The 17,327-nt window shown below is 37.5% G+C and overlaps 1 protein-coding gene across 1 annotated transcript in view; it reads left to right on the top strand.

Annotated features, from left to right (window-relative positions):
- cpne5b (copine Vb) overlaps nt 1-17,327 on the top strand; it is a 195,182-nt gene that overhangs the window by 140,722 nt on the left and 37,133 nt on the right. The window contains exons 8-9 of the mRNA XM_016238961.1: nt 12,552-12,655; nt 13,780-13,884. Of these exons, the coding sequence (XP_016094447.1) occupies nt 12,552-12,655; nt 13,780-13,884 (209 nt within the window). The remainder of the gene's footprint in view (nt 1-12,551; nt 12,656-13,779; nt 13,885-17,327) is intronic.

The following is a 17,327-nucleotide window of genomic DNA, read 5'->3' as shown; positions in this document are numbered from 1 at the left end:
TAAAGAAACTGATATTAACTGTTTTTTTATTATGATTAGAAATGTAATTCTTCTTCTCCTTTTTTCTTCGTCTTCTTAAAAAAATTCTGTTTTTTACATTTACATTTTACATTACATTTAGTCATTTAGCAGACGCTTTTATCCAAAGTGACTTACAAATGAGGACAATGGAAGCAATCAAAATCAACAAAAGAGCAATGATATGCAATTGCTATGACAAGTCTCAGTTAGAACATTTAATGTAAAGTCTCTTTGGGATGGCACAATAATGCACCGTTCACTTGCAGAACGCAATCTTCTAGAGGGCACATATGTCTGAAGTAATGAATTTAGGTAAAGGGGTGCAAAACCAGTGGTGGTTTTGTAGGCAAACATTAATGCCTTGCATTTTATGCGAGCTGCTATTGGTAGCCAGTGCAAATTGATAAACAGAGGTATGACGTGCATTCTTTTTGAAGGTGATGGTTCTTCATCCAGCAAGAAATGTCTGTTAAACAAGCTGAGATGCGAGCAGCTATCGTCTGACCATCAGGATGGAATGAGAGGTAGAGTTGAGTGTCATCAGCATAGCAGTGATATGAAAAGCCATATTTCTGAATGAGAGAACCTAGAGATGCCATGTAGACTGAGAAGAGATGTGGTCCAAAAACTGAGCCCTGAGGCACCCCAGTAGTTAGATGTTACGACTTGGACACCTCACCTCTCCAAGATACATTGAAGAACCTATCTGAGAGGTAAGACTCAAACCACTGGTGTGCAGTTCCTGAGATGCCCTTTGCCAATAGGGTTGACAGGAGGATCTGGTGGTTAACCATGTCAAAAGCAGCACACAGATCCAGCAAGATAAGTATTAAAGATTTTGAATCCACTCTTGCCAGTCTTAGGGCTTCAACAACTGAGAGCAAGGCAGTTTGGGTTGAATGTCCACTTCTGAAACCAGACTGTTTGCTGTCCAGGAGGTTGTTCTGTGTGAGAAAGGCAGAGACGTGGTTGAACACAGCACATTCAAGAGTTTTTGCAATGAAAAGAAGAAGGGAAACTGGTCTGTAGTTTTCTAAAAGAGATGGGTTAAGGGTGGGTATCTTAAGTAGTGGGATTATACGAGCCTGTATAAATGCTGAGGGAAGAACACCAGTGTGAATGGGATGGTGTTAATGATGTGAGTGAGTGCAGGTATAACTGGAGGAGAAACGGCTTGAAGGAGATGCGATGGAATATGATCAAGCAGACAAGTAGGATGATTAGAAAGGATGAGTTTGGAGACTTCTGCCTCAAAGAGTGAAGAGAAGGATGTGAACGAGTGTATGTTTGCTGGTAAGGTGTGCTTGACAGATTGTGGTGTGGAAAATTGTGCACTGATGGTTTTAATTTTATTAATTAAGAATGTGGCAAAATCGTCAGCTGTTAGAGTTGATGAAGGAGGGGAGGAAGAGAACAAAGGACGGAAAAAAATGTTTAAAGAGCATGCGAGTTAGACGAATTGTTAATTTTGTTATGATAATATTTCCTTTTAGCAGTGGAGACATTAGCAGAGAAGGAAGAGAGGAGTGACTGATACACATTAAGGTCAGTAGGATTTTTTGATTTGCGCCATACCCTTTCAGCAGCCCTGATCTTAGAACGATGTTCGCGGAGAACTTCAGACAGCCAAGAGGCAGAAGGGGTGGTACAGGCTGGCCTGGAAGACAAGGGTCAGACAGTGTCTAAACAATATGTAAGAGTGGAGCAGAAAGAATCAGTAGCACTGTTAGCATCATGAGACGATAACTGTTTAGGCGGAGGAAGCAAAGTTGTGTATGTGTTGTGTCAGGAACCATGTTGAGATTAAGAGTGAGGAGGAAGTGATCCGAGGTGTGCAGTGGAGTAACCAGCAAATGATCAGTGGAGCAGTGTCGTGTGTAAATAAGGTCCAGTTGGTTGCCTGATTTGTGAGTAGCCTTAGTTAACACTCTCTTGAGATCAAAAGAGGCAAGCAGAGTATGGAAGTCTGCAGAAGTTAGGTTTATCTAGGTGGATGTTGAAGTCTCCAAGCATAACTAGGGGAGTACCATCTTTAGGAAAGGTTGAAAGCAGCACATCTAATTCCTACAAGAAGTTATCTGGTGGTCCTGGGGGTCGATAAACAACTACAAAATGGATTTTAAAAGGGTGGGTAATAGTAACTGAAATTGATTCAAAGGAGCTGTTAATACCCAGAGAAGGTAAAGGAATAAATTTCCAATCATTAAAGATAAGCAGACCAGTACCTCCACCTCTTCCTGTCAGACAGGGAATATGGGAAAATGAGAAATTATTGGAGAGTGCTGCAGGAGTAGCAGTGTCCTCTGGCTTGATCCAGGTCTTTGTCAGGGACATGAGGTTTAGTCTTAAATGACTAGTAATAGATGTAATGATCAGACGGCGGTGTTTACTGCTTTGTTTACTGCAGACTGACAATTCCAGAGACCAATAGAAAAAGAAAGAAGTGTTAGCAGACATAGGCAAAGTGTGAGGTTGTTAGGATTCACACGAGTGCTGCCGCGACCTCTGCCACGGTATACTAACCTTTTTTATACCCGTCTGACAAAAACAGAAATTGAATTCAGCTGGACACACTTTACTGTTTATCAAAACAAAGGGCCAAGCAAGTGCACGACACTGACAAGGTATGCGATACAGTACGAGATCAAACGTGACTTCAGCATTTCTCAACAACACGGCAAACAAAACAAGCGTTTCCTAGCAACTGCGCTAAACACTGAGACAATAAATAAATACACTTACGAGCTGCTTTTAACTTTCGATGATTGACTGCTTCTCTCAAAGAGTATTTCTTTACACTGTCTTTTGCTAGCGCTTGAACACACTTTACTGTTTATCACAACAAAGGGCCAAGCAAGCGCACGAAAGTGACAAGGTATGCGATACAGTACAAGACCAAACACTACTTTTTTTTGTTAATAAATCATAAATTATAAACAGTAGTCTGATCTTTTATACTTTAGGCTTTTAAAATATTTTAAAAAGATCATTATATACATAATAATAATAATAATAAGAAGAATAAAGAAGAAGAAGAAAGAATAATAGAGCATACATAATACAGAGAGAAATTACGTACTTTATCATGTTAAGTATCTTGTAAATGTATTCTAGCAGACAGCACAAATAAAGAAATTATGAACTTTAATAATTTAATAAACTTAATAATATGGGCAGTTTAATGATTAACTTCAATTTATGATCACAAATTCTAATGATTTTAATGTGATTAATCATGATTATTTGTGCATAACAAAATTAATCACGACTAATCACAGAAACCAGCGAATATTTAAAATCAATTTGCAACACTACAGAAAATACAACACTGACTACATTAAAAACAGGTTTACTTGCAGCAAGGATAAAACATTTTCATGCTAACCACAATGTGTTTTTTTTCTCCATTTTCAACCATTTTGGTCACCACTTGATATCTAATGTGAAATTTGGGTTCTGAAGCAGAACAGCAGAGCGATCAGAATATGTTTAAGCTGATGTAAGCTGGCAGAGAAAGAATGTCAGGCTGCTTTCCCCTTTGTACTCCTTATCTCCAGGAACTCAGGACATTTTTATGAGGCTTTAGGGCATTACAAAGACCGAGTGGCGTTATTTTGTAGCTGCAAAGGGGTATGTGGGTGAAGACTGTATTTTAATCCAAGTGCATGCTGAACTTTCCACCCTTACCTCCCTCTCATAAAGTGCCCTATTTAGGGTGTCTGCGCTTCAGGCGGATATTCATACCGCCTCATTTCAGCGGGTGTCACTGATGATTTCTAGTGAGAACCCTAAAGCTGCTCTTAAAGTGTTATGTTCCTCTATAGCTGGCAGATTCCTGAAGGTTGTCATGTGAAAAGGCACCAAGGCATCATTTGCCGCTGGGCTTTTTATGGGAAGGTGATAGAAGGGACGTGATAGCTCTCATCTGCCATGCCATGCTATCTGGACAGCTGGAAACACGAGGGCTGGGGTGTTGCAACAAGGGCGAGTGACTTTGGAGGACAGTAACAAGCGATTAGAGAGGGGAAGAAAGAAAGGGCTTCAAAAACAGCCTCAGAATATGTTGATATAGCAGTCTAGGAATTAGCCTTTAGAGCAACCGCACATTTAATTGCTCTCGAAGCAGAGCATCTTCGAGTATGATAAATGTGAAACCGCACTCATCAGCAGTAAACATCTATTAGCATGTCATCAGTATTCTGCAGGTCGCAGAGCTTGCAACAACAAAGTTTGTTTACTAAGAGCAATCTAGTTTTCTGACACCAGAGCTTTGCAGATAGGGCTGTTCAACATCTGCTTCTAGATCAGCCATTAGTTTGGCCCTTCAATCGCTCACGCAGGAGCATGTAGTTTGCAAAACACGCTGTACTTTTAGCAGCTCGGTTTTGATTTGTTGTGTTATCCACTTGTAAAACATTTTGCCTGAATGATAAAGAAATAGTTCACCCAAAAATATCAATTCTGTCCTCATTTATTAACCCTCATGTCCTTCCAAACCTGTATGACTTTCTTTCCTCTGCAGGACATACACAGTTAGGTCCATATACTGTATATTTGGACACAGGCACAATTTTTTTTATTATTTTATCTGCTGACCAAAACATATTCAAGTTACAGTTATATAATAAATATGGGCTTAAAGTGCACACGCTGGTGTTTAGTTTGAGAGTATCACATCAAAATTGGAGGAAAGGTTAAGGAATTATAGCTCTTTAATATGTACCTCCCAATTGGACAATTGACTCAAAAGCTGTTGCCTGGACAGGCGTGGGTTATTCACTTGTTATTTCTACATCAATTAAGCAGGTAAAAGGTCTGGAGTTGATTCTAAGTGTGCCATTTGCATTTGGAAGCTATTGCTCTGAACCCACATCATGCGGTCAAAGGATCTCTCCATACAAGTGAAACAGACAATTGTTAGGTTTCAAAAACAAATCAAATCCATCAGAGAGATTGCAGGAACATTATGAGTTGCCAAATCAACAGTCTAGTACACTCTGAGAAAAAAGAACGCACTGGAGAGCTCAGCAAAATAAAAAAGCATGGACAGTGGTGGATGATCGGAGAATCCTCTCCATGGTAAAGAAAAACTCTTTCACAACATCCAGCCAAGTGAAGAATACTCTCCAAGAGGTAGGCGTGTCACTGTCAAATAGGGATGTAACGATATTATCAATATTATCGTGGTCACATGACTATATGAAATTATAGGTCTTCCAGGCAAAAAGTGTAGTTTTTAAAATATATTTGTTTTGGGCCATTATGTTTTGGCACAGTATCTGTCAAACTAACTTAAACCGAAAGTACTATACGGCTTAATGCCTTCATCAAGTCTGTTTTTGCTGCTTGTTTCAAAGCGAAGCGCACACATTTTTCATGTGATCAACTCGTGATCTGGTGTTTTCCACGCTTCAGAATGGCTCCGTTGAATGTGAATGAATGCAGTGAACTCGTTTATTGCACGTGCTGTGAGTTTAGTGCACATTTGGGAACGCAACGGCCAGCAGTTCTGCTTTATTTTCACAGCAGATGATTACAGCATTTCACTAGATTTGTAGTGAGACGCGTTTTGTAAGCCTGTTTTCACTGAAGCTGGAGTTTAACTTCAAAATTAAAGCTCTACTGCCATTTTCATCCAAATAAAAGCTTAACAGTGCAGTATGAATTGCTGACAGCTAGCGGTTTAAATGGGTAACGTAACTGCAGTCCAAATTCTAAATATCTCTTTCAATTGTAGAAATTAGGAAATAAGTATTGTAATTTCCTTACTGTAGTGTAAAGCAAAAATAATAGGCTTATAATAACTGCAGTCCAAATTCAAAATATCTCTTTCAATTGTAGAAATTAGGAAATAAGTATTGTAATTTCCTTACTGTAGTGTAAAGCAAAAATAATAGGCTTATAAAATATTAATTTTCATTTATTTTACAGTGCAATTGTTTTACAACTATGGCTACTACTGTCATTGTTGTTATTATTATCATATTCTAATTTGTTTGGCTTCCTAAAACACCAGTGTGAATGTAATTTAAACTGAGACAGTATACCACAAATAAAAAGAGGGTTGAGACCCATTTAAAGTTCAAGTACAAGTCAATTCACTGACTTTTTTCTGACTTAAGTTTTCTTATATAAGAAACATGGGTTGGAGCTCTTAGTTTTGAACTCTCAAAGTGCTCTAGATATAATGTGTTAAAATTTTCATTTTTTCACAATTTTTCATTTGTCTTATTTTTTCTTTTTAAATATCGCAAAAAAAATATCGTATCATGGACTTCACATCGCAATAACATCGTATCGTGAGATTTTTATATCGTTACATCCCTGCTGTCAAAGCCTACAATCAAGAGAAGACTTCACGAGAGCAAATACAGAGGGTTAGGCCAGATTAGACTTTGTCAAAAAAACATCTAAAAAAGCCTGACTACTTCTGGAAAAGCATTCTTTGGACTGCTGAAATTAAGATCAACCTGTACCAGAATGACAGGAAGAGAAAAGTATGGAGAAGGCTTGGATCCAAAGCATACAACATCATCTGTGAAACATGGTGAAGCAGTGTGATGGCATGACCATGCATGCTCATGCCATCACATGCTGGTGTTTATTGATGATGTGACAGAAGACAAAAGCAGCCGGATGAATTCTGAAGTGTATAAGGATATAGGCCCTGTCCCAAATCGCACCCTAAACCCTCACAGTCTTCCTCTGAGTCCACACTTTCGTGACGTAATGCCGCTTTGACTGTCGGGTAGAAGTCAGCTGTGGAGCTCACCCCAGTGCAGGCTCGGCAGAAGTGCGCATCATTTTAAATATCGCAAAAAAATATCGTATCATGGACTTCACATCGCAATAACATCGTATCGTGAGATTTTTATATCGTTACATCCCTACTGTCAAAGCCTACAATCAAGAGAAGACTTCACGAGAGCAAATACAGAGGGTTAGGCCAGATTAGACTTTGTCTAAAAAACATCTAAAAAAGCCTGACTACTTCTGGAAAAGCATTCTTTGGACTGCTGAAATTAAGATCAACCTGTACCAGAATGACAGGAAGAGAAAAGTATGGAGAAGGCTTGGATCCAAAGCATACAACATCATCTGTGAAACATGGTGAAGCAGTGTGATGGCATGACCATGCATGCTCATGCCATCACATGCTGGTGTTTATTGATGATGTGACAGAAGACAAAAGCAGCCGGATGAATTCTGAAGTGTATAAGGATATAGGCCCTGTCCCAAATCGCACCCTAAACCCTCACAGTCTTCCTCTGAGTCCACACTTTCGTGACGTAATGCCGCTTTGACTGTCGGGTAGAAGTCAGCTGTGGAGCTCACCCCAGTGCAGGCTCGGCAGAAGTGCGCATCAAGGGCACACAGAGGCCGCAAAGGGGGCGCTCGCGAGCACCCTTCTGAAAGCTAAAATGACGCATGAGACCCTACAGTCTCGTGGACTTGACGGACACGTGCACATGGCGGCCATTGTAAGTCCACAAGAGCGCACGTGCACATGAAGTGTGCCATTTGGGACAAGGCCATACTGTCTGCCCAGATTCAGCCAAATGCAGCAAAGTTGATTGTATGGCGCTTCATAGTACAAGTGGACAATGACCCAAAACATACAGCGAAAACAACCCAGGAGTTTTTGAAAGTAAAAAGTGGAATATTCTGCAATGGCCAAGTCAGTCTCCTGATTTCAAACCCGATTGAGCATGCATGTCACTTGCTGAAGACAAAACTAAATGCAGAAAGACCCACAAAGAAACAATAACTGAAATCAGCTGCAGCGAAGGCCTGGCAAAGCATCACAAATGAGGAAACCCAGTCTCTGGTGATGTCCATGAGTTCCAGACTTAAGGCTACAAAAGATTCTAAACAAAATATTAAAAAAATTAAATTTTCTTTATGATTATATTTATTTGTCCATTTACATTTGAGCTCCTGAATATAGGGGGACTGTGCATAAAAATGATTGTAATTTCTAAGCATGTTATGTTATATTTTTGTTCAACCCCTTGAATTAAAGCTTAAAGTCTGCACTTCAATTTCATCTTGATTGTTTCATTTTAATTCTATTCTAGTGGCATACAGAGCCACAATTATGAAAATTGTGTCAGTGTCTAAATATATATGGACCTAACTGGATATAATTTATTCATAATAGTTTTAGCATGTTAATGGATATGACAATGTTAATATATTTGGTCTTGTCGGACTAGATCTGCTACACAAGCTGTTGCTGCTGCTGAGCAAGTATGGACTTGCTGATGCCAGTAGATTCAAATACATTCTTCTGTGAAAATATAAGAAATGCAGCTGCTGCATGAATGGGTATACATAAATCCCATAACAGATCTAGACAGGTGGAGCTGGGGGAGGTTGAGGGTTTCAGAGGATAACGCACTGCAGGACCAGCTTAAAGTAAACACTGAACCAGACTATTTAATTGTTGAGAAAGCAAGCGTATTGGCTGCAGAATCAGCAGAGCCAGTTTTCTTGTGCAGTTAAAAATTTTTTTTTAATAATTTATACATGTGATGGCTACAAGTTGAAAATGCTACATATACAGTAAATAATAAATATATTTGTAATAATACATATATTATATAATATGATAATAAATATTATAATTACAAAACTACTAAAATATCTAGAAAATATTGCATTTGTACCGTAACAAGTGTAATTTTTTAACTTTATTGTACTGTATAAACCTGGAGAAAAACATCCAATCCAATTCCAGTGGATGAAATCAAGCCCTACCATACATTTCCTACTAAATATTCTGATTCAGACAGAAGTATTATATGTTTTAAAATGTAATTGGCTATGAAAGCAATTTTATGCTTTAGCCATTTTGAAAACCGTTGATTTTTGTTTCATTTTCTCTGTTGTGGGTGTTGCTTTATTGACCACTGTTTCTCTCGAGTCCACTTACTGAAGAATTCTAGTAGCCTTTCCTCTCTTTGACTCATTTGTGAGTGTGCACTGAAGCTCAGATAAAGTGGTGTACATTCTCTTGCTCAGTTGTGGAAATGTCTGAAGCTAATTGACACAATGTTTAATAACATAAAATTACAATCTTAAAACAACACTATGAAGTTTTCTTAAGACTCAGGGAAAATACTAAGACTTTCTCTGTGGCAGACTACCAGGAAAAGTGAAAATTGGTTTCCAGGGAGCTCTGTGAGCAGAGAATGAGGCAATCCAGACATTTTCATTTGAACAGTGTCAATTATCAAAAACAGCAGTGAGACGCTGACCGCTGCTGTCAAATGGAAAGGCTTTACTGAGTTATTTTAAATGAACGGGAAACTAGAATATGACCCGTTGTTTGCCTACAATGACGACAAGGCACTTTTGCTATAAAAGACAAGAAAAACAAGGGAAGCTATCATGATGTGTTGAGTCTTTTGTCTTCTGGGGTCGATGAGGAGAAAATGAACACATTAGAACATCCACACTGAGATATCAAAGGAAAACACTGTTTATTTGAATTCAGAGGAAACACATTTGATATTTGGATGCATTTTATAGAGATCATCACTTTCAAAAGCAGGAGATATGGCATATTGGTTTTAGCATGAAGTCACATGGCATTCAAGCTCAGTCAGTAGCACATCTAACCGCAGTGCCACGCCTCTAGGTCAGAATGAGCAGCAGCGCTGTGGTAGGGAGAAAGAGCTGCAATTTATTTTGGAGAGGTGTTATACACAGGGGAGCATTTAAACTGTAAAATGTTTTGCAAGCGCCTTACTGCTGAGACCAAACAGCCAGTGGCGTGTTGCGGTCTTTTGAAATGAGAAGGCGGTGTCCTCTCTCTGGTTGTATGTGCGTGTGTGTGTATGTGTATGTGTATGTGTATGTGTATGTGTGAGAAATCATAGATGTATAATCACAAATTTTATAATTAATATGATGTTTAGACAACTTTTGGGTTTCAGAAGCTAATGCTACAGTATCATATTCAATACTATACTATTTCAATACTATTATGTTTTATGTTCATATTTATATATAAAATATTTATATATGATTTATATGAGCAGTGCCGATATGACTGTATATCGGCAGGTATTCACAGCGTGCCGATATACAGCCATAACGCACTGCAACTCGTGTGATATTGCATTTATACAACAGTTTGACGGCACAAGTGTGTGAATACATGAGAAACAACAACGGAGTGTCTTTAAAACCCTCTTTTGTGTGAACTACTTCTTTCCGCCACAGATTCAAATCTCAAGATGACAGTGTAACAGCTGAGCCCAAGCCTCCATTACTAATTCCAAAACGTCACTTTAGAACTAGTAATGAAGGAACATTGAGCTACTTCATTGAAAACGTATTGTATTGCTGTATTAAAAGCTCACTATATTATATTGAGTCGAGTAATATGAGAGAAATGGACTGAGCGAGTGTGATTACCCTTTAAATAATTTTCTAAAATAAATCTATTTATTGAATAATAATAATATTTGATAAACAACAACAGCATCATAAAAGTTGCTATAGGCAATTCAGTCAAAAGTACAAAGGCAGTGCTCTGATATACAGCATTGAAGTTACATGAAATATAACATGATGAGATTTTACCCTCAGCCAAATCTATTTGCTCTGGAACAAATAATAGATTAATGAGACCAAAGACTACCCGCGCCATTTACCCAAAACAAATTATATCTCATGTTTAACTTTATACAGACATCAGAGCATTTTTGGGTGTCCATTCACTTAGAGTGCATGGTTTGACATTATTTCAGGCTTGGAAATGATTAAAAGTGATGATATACACTACCAAAAATTTCAAAAGTTTGGAGTCAGTAAGACTGATTGATTGAAGTTTTTAAGATATTGATGATTTTATTTTAAAGGATTCATTGAATTAATCAAAAGCGACCGTAAAGACATTTATAATGTTATAAAAATGTCTATTTCAAAGTATCCTGAAAAATGTGTGTATCCCAGTTTTCACATAAAAAGTTTTTCAACATTTTGTGAGGTTGAGGCAGCATTATTAAAAAAAGATATTTGCTCTTTAGAGAAGATGCATTATAAACCCAATTAGATTTTGTATTATGCCAATTTTTCTATTGTTTTATTTTTGTACTGTCTTCTCATCCAGGTTTTTTGAGGAAGCACTGCCTCTTATGTCTCTTCTGAGAAAATGCCCCTGCAAACAACAGCCATTAGATATTCAGCCAGTGATTGTACTAACTATATGTCTTTATGTAATGTCTCTATGAAACATTCAGACCTTCAGAACTTGCAGTGTAGTTTAATAACCGGATAGAATAATTTCTCAAATATCTTGAAGTAGACACATCTTCTGCACTGAATGTGCTTTAACTCAATCTCAAGGGCCAATCCAAAAATGATAAGCATGAGTTGATTCGCATCCAGAATTATCATAGCATGAAACTGCTGATCCAGAGTTGTTTCTACATGGCAGTCATGGTCATAATCATAATGACAGGTGAAGCAGAAGCTGATTACAGACCGGCATTCTTCATGACTGAATAGAGCTCAAATCCCAAAGCTTCATAGACTTCATTCGTTTCTGTGTGTTCACTTCAACAAGATCACAGATCTAGCTCTAATGAGCCTCTCGTTCTCCTAGACGAATTAGATGAAAGTGTTTTGGTTCTATTTTCTGTGCTTTGTAATCAATGCAGACTTTGTGTTGTTGCTGTCAATTCAACACATGTCATAGCAAAATACATTTATTTTTAATTTTTTCCTGGGCAAAATACATGTCATATATATGCTCAACATATGCCATAAATATCACTGCAGTAAAGTTGTATATATATATGGAAACACTTTAGTGTAGGGACCAATTCACACTGTTAACTAGTTGCTTATTAGCATGCTCATTTCTAACATATTGACAGTTTATTAGTATTGTAAAGCACATATTACTTTTAAAGCACATATTCTGCATCCCTAATCCTACCAAATACCCAAACCAATAATAACTATTAATGAGCAGTAGCGTAGGAGTCAATTGAGGCAAAAGTCATAGTCAATGGTTTGAGAGTTGAGAACTGGACCTTAAAATAAAGTGTGACCATATTTTATATTAAAATAAAAAGTTTATTTATTTAAAAAAAAACATTTACCCTATATATTGCATTTATCTAAAATGGTTTGCCATGTAAAGGTTAACCATTTGTATGGCTGGTTATATAGATGCATATAAATATTATAAATAATATATCAATGTTATATAGTGTAATATTACAACCAACAAAATTCAGGTAGGAAACAAATAAGGCAAACTGAATGAACGAACGAACAAACAAACGAATGAACGAATGAAAGAACGAATCAATCAATCAATCATATATATTTTGGTACTTTGTTTATTACATTAATTGGTTTCAATTTTACATTAAATAGTAATAATAATAATAATAATAATAATACTCTGGAAATATAAAGTTTGGGTCAATTTGAATTATAATTTTAAATATTTTAACTTTTAAAATATTTGAACCTGCTACAACTTTTCTCTCTCTCTCTCTTTATAGGACAGTGCAACCATGCAGTTCTGTGCTAACAAATTGGACAAGAAGGATTTTTTCGGGAAATCCGATCCCTTCATGGTCTTCTACAGAAGTAACGAAGACGGCACGTAAGTGTCCTACCTTGATTTAAAACACCACAGCTGTGTGTTAATCATAGGTACTGTAAAAGGAACATCTCCCATGATAACCAGCACCCACCCTCACCCCCATACTATGGGACTGGCAAAACATTTCGCTGCTCTGTGGGAAATTTATGGGCTGGAAATGACTCTCTGTGTGTACAGAGGAACAGGAAAAGTCCTCCTATCCTGGTCTAACCCAGAGTTTTCCATCAAAGCCTCTTTACTTAATTGACCGTGGTTTCATATTTTCAAGAGCCGTGATGTAGTTTGCCCATTTTGGGCCCTATTTTAACGCTCTTAAGTGCATGGTCTAAAGCGCATGGCACAATTGCGAATCCACTTTTGCTAGTTTAAGGATGGAAAAAATGGTCGGCGCGCCCGGCGCGTCGTCTAAAGGGATTGTCCCTATTCTCTTAATGAGTAATGGGTTTGTTTTGGGCATAACGTTCCATAAACCAATCAGAGTCTCATCTCCCATTCCTTTTAATGGGAGCCAGTTGCGCTCACGCCATGGCGGATTCGCTATTTACATGGTGGAATTTGCAAGCGGAAAAACGGAGAGCTTCTCTAGTGAGGGAACGGATCTGCTCGTGCGCGTAATTCTGATACATGCAAAGACTATCCATTATGGCATGTAGGCATTTTTATATTTATGTACACAACAATAATCTTTTACATTTTAATCCTTTAATTTTTCATTTTTAAAAATGTTTGTGTGCTGCTGCGCATCCCTGTGTTTAGGTTTAGGATGTTTTAAAGATGCTCTTTGGCACAGATGAAGGGGCTAATTATCAAATGTTAAACAATCTCTGTTATAGAATGGAAGGATGTTACTTTTTATGGTTTGATAATTGCACTACAATGCAATTTCAAATACCTTTGGAAACCATATTATTTACATGCCATATGTCATTTCCAAAGTCTAAAAAAACACCTAAAAAAACAATGCGATGTGTATAACTGATGCTGTAGTCCATATGGTTTGTCATCTTTGACCACCATGAAATAAACACAGCAGGTGGCTGATGTCAGTCATGTTCAAGTTTCCTCAGAAGTTATACGCAGTGCCTTCACATCTTTGTGTTTCTGTTTGTTCTCTCAACATGAAGGTTTACGATCTGCCATAAAACTGAGGTGGTGAAGAACACCCTCAACCCTGTTTGGCAGCTGTTCACCATTCCGGTCAGAGCTCTCTGTAATGGAGACTATGACAGGTAAGACACGCAGACCAGCACTGGCTTTCTTACATAACACCATTAGGTCTCTTAACCCTTTAAATTTCACCCCTAAAAGGAGTCAATAAAAAAAATCGTATTATTGGACGAATAAGAGTGACCTCAAGTTGTTTTGTCAAAATCAGTCTATCTATCTATCTCTCTATCTCTCTATCTATCTATCTATCTATCTATCTATCTATCTATCTATCTATATATCTATCTATCTATCTTATCTATCTATCTATCTATCTATCTATCTATCTATCTATCTACTGTATCTATCTATCTATCTGTCTATCTATCTTTTGTTTTTCAAAGATAAGTGTAGTTGGTTACCAAGGAGACAGCAGAAGAAGAGCTTGATGATGAAATATGAGACATGTGTCAACGTAGGCCCATTGGAAAAACGTGCCTCTACCTACATACCTATACTGTACAATTCATTGCAGTTTCTCGTTGAAATAAATGTTAGTGGCAGTAAAACTCTAACACATATGAACTATTACCATAGTACATGATATATAAAGTAAAACATTTTGATGTGGATTTCCTGTTGTTGTAAACTTGCTCGGTTGCTCACCTGGTACAGCATTGCACTTGCAATGCAGAGTGCTTGCGTTCGAGTCCCGTGAGGCTCAAAGGTTTGTAGATGCAAAGTAAAATGTATTTCTAGCTCACATTTGCTATAGTGTAAGAAACGCCAATATACCCACAGTATGTAAGATGTTTTTTTTTTAAAAAGTCATCTTTTTGCAGTTACATTTCGTTTCAGGGGTAACAGTAAAAATACATCTTGCTTATTGTAGTTATTTTAGTATTATTTATAAACTATTATAGTATTTATTAATATTTTGAAATACATTTTATTTTCAGTTTTGAATTTAATTTTAGTTTAAGTTTTGGTATTTTTGCTATGTGCTTTTGTTATTTTTATTCGTTTTTGTATATTTCTATTCAACTTTAATTTGTTTGTTTCAGTTATTTAAGTTATTTTCCAAGGCAAGATTTCTATTTTTTAATCTGCCACTAATATTTATATATATTTTCAACTTTATTTTAATGATCTAATATATTTGTAAGGGATAATCAATGGCTTGCCGTGCATTAAAGGATTTTAAATGCATGACATGGAGGCAAAGAACCAGCCTCAGCGAAGTGCATTTAAAATCCTTTAATGCACGGCAAGTCGATGATTATCCCGCTTAATCCATGTTTTAGTTAACAATAAACTAAAGTCATCTTCATCTATGACTAAGTGTTGCACATTTGACATACAAGACCACACACAAGTGTGATGTGAAGAATAGGCCAACAAAGTTTTGCCTTTTAAAAGCTTGTTCAATAGTGTTTCCATACAAAGATGACTGAACATCAGATATAGTGATGAATAATATAACTAAAATATGTACAGTGTGCTTAATAACTGCTTTTACAAAGCTGTTTTAGAGATGCCAGCAGATCGTCTCCATGGTTACCACAGAGGAACTGTTGAACTTGACCCTATTTGCTCGAGAATGCTATAAGCATTATACATTTATTATACATCAGTTTAAAAAGAGAGATACTGTAGAGATAACATAGGACTTAGTGTGACGTGCCTGAGTAGCAACAGTAGTACATGCTCTGCCCACTCCTGACACATTTGACACAGGCAGGGTTACCACCCTGTCTCGACCAATCAGCTTGGGGAACCAAAACTGCATGACAAAAAATTACGTTCTTGCCTGCGTGTGCTCTAGCTGCTTATTCTTTCATGACTGGCACCATGCTGCAGTACGGTGCTGAACTGTGCAAACATGCCACACCAAATCAGGAAGTGAGGCATTTTGACTAAATTTCATTGTGCCTTTATTCACAAATGAGAGTCAGATGTCTTCAAAACTGGTCAGTGGTAAAGATTTGGGGTGGGACTACCTGTTTGTTCAACCATTAGCAATGGAAAGATGTTTCTAACAGTCATTATTTTTGAAATAACGGACATTGCCGTTTTAGCATAGACCTGTGAGTAAGCTGTAAACAGCAGTGTTGGGGAGTAGCTAGCTACAAGTAGCGACGCTACTAACGTAACTACATTTTTCAGTAGCGTGACAGTAGCTCAGCTACTTTTAAAACAGTGAAGCTTTTCCAGTAACTAACTACTTTTTCCAGCAAGTAGCGGTGTAGCACAACCAAAAGCTACATTCCGTTTTGCATTCACAAGCCTGTAATGCATTGAAACAGTGCAGCGTCTTTTCCTGACTAGATCACAAACTAAAATAGTTCATTACGGCCATCTGTTGTGATCACGCATCTTGCGGCTTTACAGTCTGTCCACCGACAAGAGATCGTCTGATGATTTGCCAAAGAAAGGTTCATTGAATTTCCTGATTCATTGCACTCTAAATCAAATGTCTATTGTACAATGATGAACCGTCATAATATAATCTGTCCCCCACTATTTTGTAATGAACACTAATCGAACAGAAAATAAAATCATGATATAGTAGTGTACTTATCATTTGTTAAAGGATGTTGTGGCAGGTTTCCTCACAAAGCGCGGTGTTCGATCTACCTAAATGCATTTTGTTTGTGTGATTCATTTTACAACAGGCTGCTTTGTAAACAAGTCACCACAAAGCAGTTTTTGCTAAAAAAGTTGTTCACCTTCAGCTTCACCTCCAGAAGAGAATCTTTGCAAATCGCCTTTCCTAATAATGTCCTAGATAGCAAGTTTCACAACGAATGCAGCTAAAGTTAACAGTCTCACACCGTGTCTACACCAGACACGAGAACTCATTATAATCAGTGATGCTGTCTACACTGAACATGATTGGGCTTGTTTTGGTTGTGAGTGGGTTACTTTTGAGTAGGAATTGGGCTGGTTTTGTTACACAGACACGGCAATCTTGGTTGCTAACAAGTGGTTATATCTAGGGTGACCATACGTGCCCTTTTTCCTGAACACATCCTGGCCAGGATTTCTATATTGCATTAAATATCCAAGGGTTGGTTTTGTTTTCCTGTTTTATACTTTACTTGCTGAAGGTAATGACTGAAAAGTAGTTTGACCAATAACATGCAGGCATTGTATGCATTGTATGCAAACACCAATTGGTCTGTGCAGCTGAAACAAAGCCAAAACGTTGATATTTTAGGCAACATAGAAATACTGGCCAGGATGTGTCCTGCAAAAAGGGTATGTATGGTCACCCCAGGTTATATCGAGCAACGTAAGTTGACCATATAAACTCATCTACTCACTAGTCAACTTAACTAAAACATTCAGAAAATATGTTTTTTAATAAAGACTGAAAGGTTAGTGGCCTTGAAGTCATATGACTATGAGCTCATTTTCTGCAATAACCCTAAAGCCAATGGAAAAATTGTGTTGGGTTTTTGAAGATATTTCAAAGTATATGTAACAAAAGTTCAAGAGGGTAGAAGGAAGACAGGGTCGGCTT

This window comes from Sinocyclocheilus grahami, unplaced genomic scaffold (genome assembly GCF_001515645.1).
Source record: "Sinocyclocheilus grahami isolate Dianchi unplaced genomic scaffold, SAMN03320097.WGS_v1.1 scaffold552.1, whole genome shotgun sequence".
In the NCBI taxonomy this organism is placed as follows: Eukaryota; Metazoa; Chordata; class Actinopteri; order Cypriniformes; family Cyprinidae; genus Sinocyclocheilus; species Sinocyclocheilus grahami.
This window is presented reverse-complemented; position numbering and strand designations above follow the sequence as displayed.